The sequence below is a fragment of the Apaloderma vittatum genome, unplaced genomic scaffold (assembly GCF_000703405.1).
Source record: "Apaloderma vittatum isolate BGI_N311 unplaced genomic scaffold, ASM70340v1 scaffold11256, whole genome shotgun sequence".
NCBI classification, from domain to species: domain Eukaryota; kingdom Metazoa; phylum Chordata; class Aves; order Trogoniformes; family Trogonidae; genus Apaloderma; species Apaloderma vittatum.
The window spans coordinates 24,525-26,719 of record NW_009721258.1 but is presented as its reverse complement, the minus strand read 5'-3'; the positions used below and the strand labels follow the sequence as shown (position 1 = coordinate 26,719).

Here is a 2,195-nt window from a genome sequence, read left to right as displayed (position 1 = left end):
AGTCTTCCTCCGGCGGGGGGATTGGACTAGATCATCTTTTGAGGTCCCTTCCAGTCCCTAACATTCCGTGATTCTGTGATTCTGTGAAAGTCATAAAAGTGCAAGTACTAACGAGGCAAACTGATAAAAGAAGATTTGGTTTAATTGTGATCTAAATCCATGAACAAGAAGTCATCACAAGTTATATAAATTTGTTCTGCAAAAGAAAGTTTGAGCTTCCTTTTCTGCTAACCAATATATTTGGTAATATATTAATTTGTAATAGATTTTGCAGGAAATAGCTTTGTTCATAGCTTAAATATCCAGCTAGTAATACTTCACAGTTATTGTGAAAATACAATTTGTTCAACTTCTATACTCTGGTACATATTCATTTGTTTCCAGGAGAGAAACCGTAAGTCAACTATAAACACCCCAAAGCTGCATTGTAAGATGTTCAGTCCAACCAGTGCACTTAAATGTGAAGACAGCTAGTAATTTATTTTCTAATTGAAGTATCAAATTTGACATTTCAAAGCGGAAGCTAGAAACAGAAAGCTTCAAGCGCGCCCATTTCTGACTCGGGTTTCCAAACTACCAGTTTTATGCAAGTATGTTATCAGTCTCATTGTCTCATTAAAGCTCTCACAAGAAATGGATAGCATTTAAGAAAAGAAAAAACTCAGTTGCAACCCGTTATCCATATGGGGTGCACCCATTTCACAGAAACTGTTTGTTTACATGCTCTTCCACATGCTACTTCCTAAGTACAACAGAAGTACCAGTAGTTCTTTTTTTTTTTTCCATGTACCACGAGAATAAACTTCTCCATTGCTAACTGCACAGCAATCAGGAATAAACAAAAGTTATCTCTGCATTCTTCTCTCATGCTTTCAATACAGTTAGTTGCATCCATTCTTCAAACCTACCTAATCCCACTGAATTTCGAGGAAAATCCTTATTATATGGTTCTTTTACCACAGTCACTACAGCTACAAAGAGTTTCAAGTTGCTGGTAGAAAACTCTTAGACCACTTGAACTATTTTATAAAACATTATCTATTCTACAACCCTTATCTACAATGATACAAAGATTTGGGCTGCTTTGAACCATACTGGTAGAGCTGTAATCATACCACCTGGCTTACCTGAAACTGCTCTCCAGCTACAGCATCTTTCTTTTTATAAGCAAACTCAAATAAGTAATCTAGTGGCACAAACAGTAAACTCAAGATTCAACATGAATATAAGGAGAAATAAACTAAAAGCAACCTTTCAGAGATCCTTTATTTAGTCTGCGCGCATGTTTAACATACAAATAATATACAATAAACTGCATAATTAGATATTTATGAAGCTTGGATACTAGCAAATACTTATATGTATAATTAAGAAATATGTATGAAAAACATGCAATTCTCCTTCAATTTCAATGTCCAGGAGGTCCTGCTGGCATAATTCAAAACCTTGAAAACAAAATCCTCATCTCCATCTGCTCTCACTAACAGCAGAATAAGGGGGTCAAAGTACACCCACAGTTACTATAAGAACACAACTAAGAAATAATGACATGAACAAAGACCTGTAGCGAAGGTGCATTAGCTTGTTAAAAAAAAAAAAGTTATAGAGAGAAATTATTGCATACCTTGGCATCCCAGTCTTTATTAAGATAATATATACAGGTAACACATCTTCCATCTCCATTTGGATTATCAACATGGCGCACATATCCTGTTCCATTGCCTGGATAACAAGCGACCATAGCCTAGAGTTCAAGAAACAAACATGATAATTAGTTTTATCAGTGTGAGGGCTAGAAGACTACATTTTATCCGTACTAATTCTTAAGCAATCCATAAACAAACAACCGAAGAATTAAGCTAGAAATAATGGGAAAATATTTTTTCTTTTAATCTGTGTTGTCTTTCTAGTTAAGAACTGGTTTTGAACACAAACAGATGTCTACACCAAAGGCACAAAACACACTGAGAGAAACAGCGCTAATTAAGGTATGGAAGATGGGGTGTTGTGACTAATCCTTCAGATTTCCCTCCCCTGAATGAAACACGAGAGAGAGAAAAAACATCTTGTGTATAATTGAGAAGCATGTGCTTCTCCAGACTCAAGTGAGCAGATACCTTGTTGTCTTTTTTTAATCTCCTTCTGTATTTTCAATGCAAATAATTCCTCCTCAAAAAGTAGTGTCAAACTTTATT

At 35.4% G+C, this 2,195-nt stretch overlaps 1 protein-coding gene across 1 annotated transcript in view; it reads right to left on the bottom strand.

Moving 5' to 3' along the window:
* LOC104275376 (egl nine homolog 1) overlaps positions 1-1,741 on the bottom strand; it is a 6,810-nt gene extending 5,069 nt beyond the window's left edge. The window contains exon 1 of the mRNA XM_009871308.1: positions 1,625-1,741. Within this exon, the coding sequence (XP_009869610.1) occupies positions 1,625-1,741 (117 nt within the window). The remainder of the gene's footprint in view (positions 1-1,624) is intronic.
* Between the last annotated feature and the right edge of the window lie 454 nt (positions 1,742-2,195).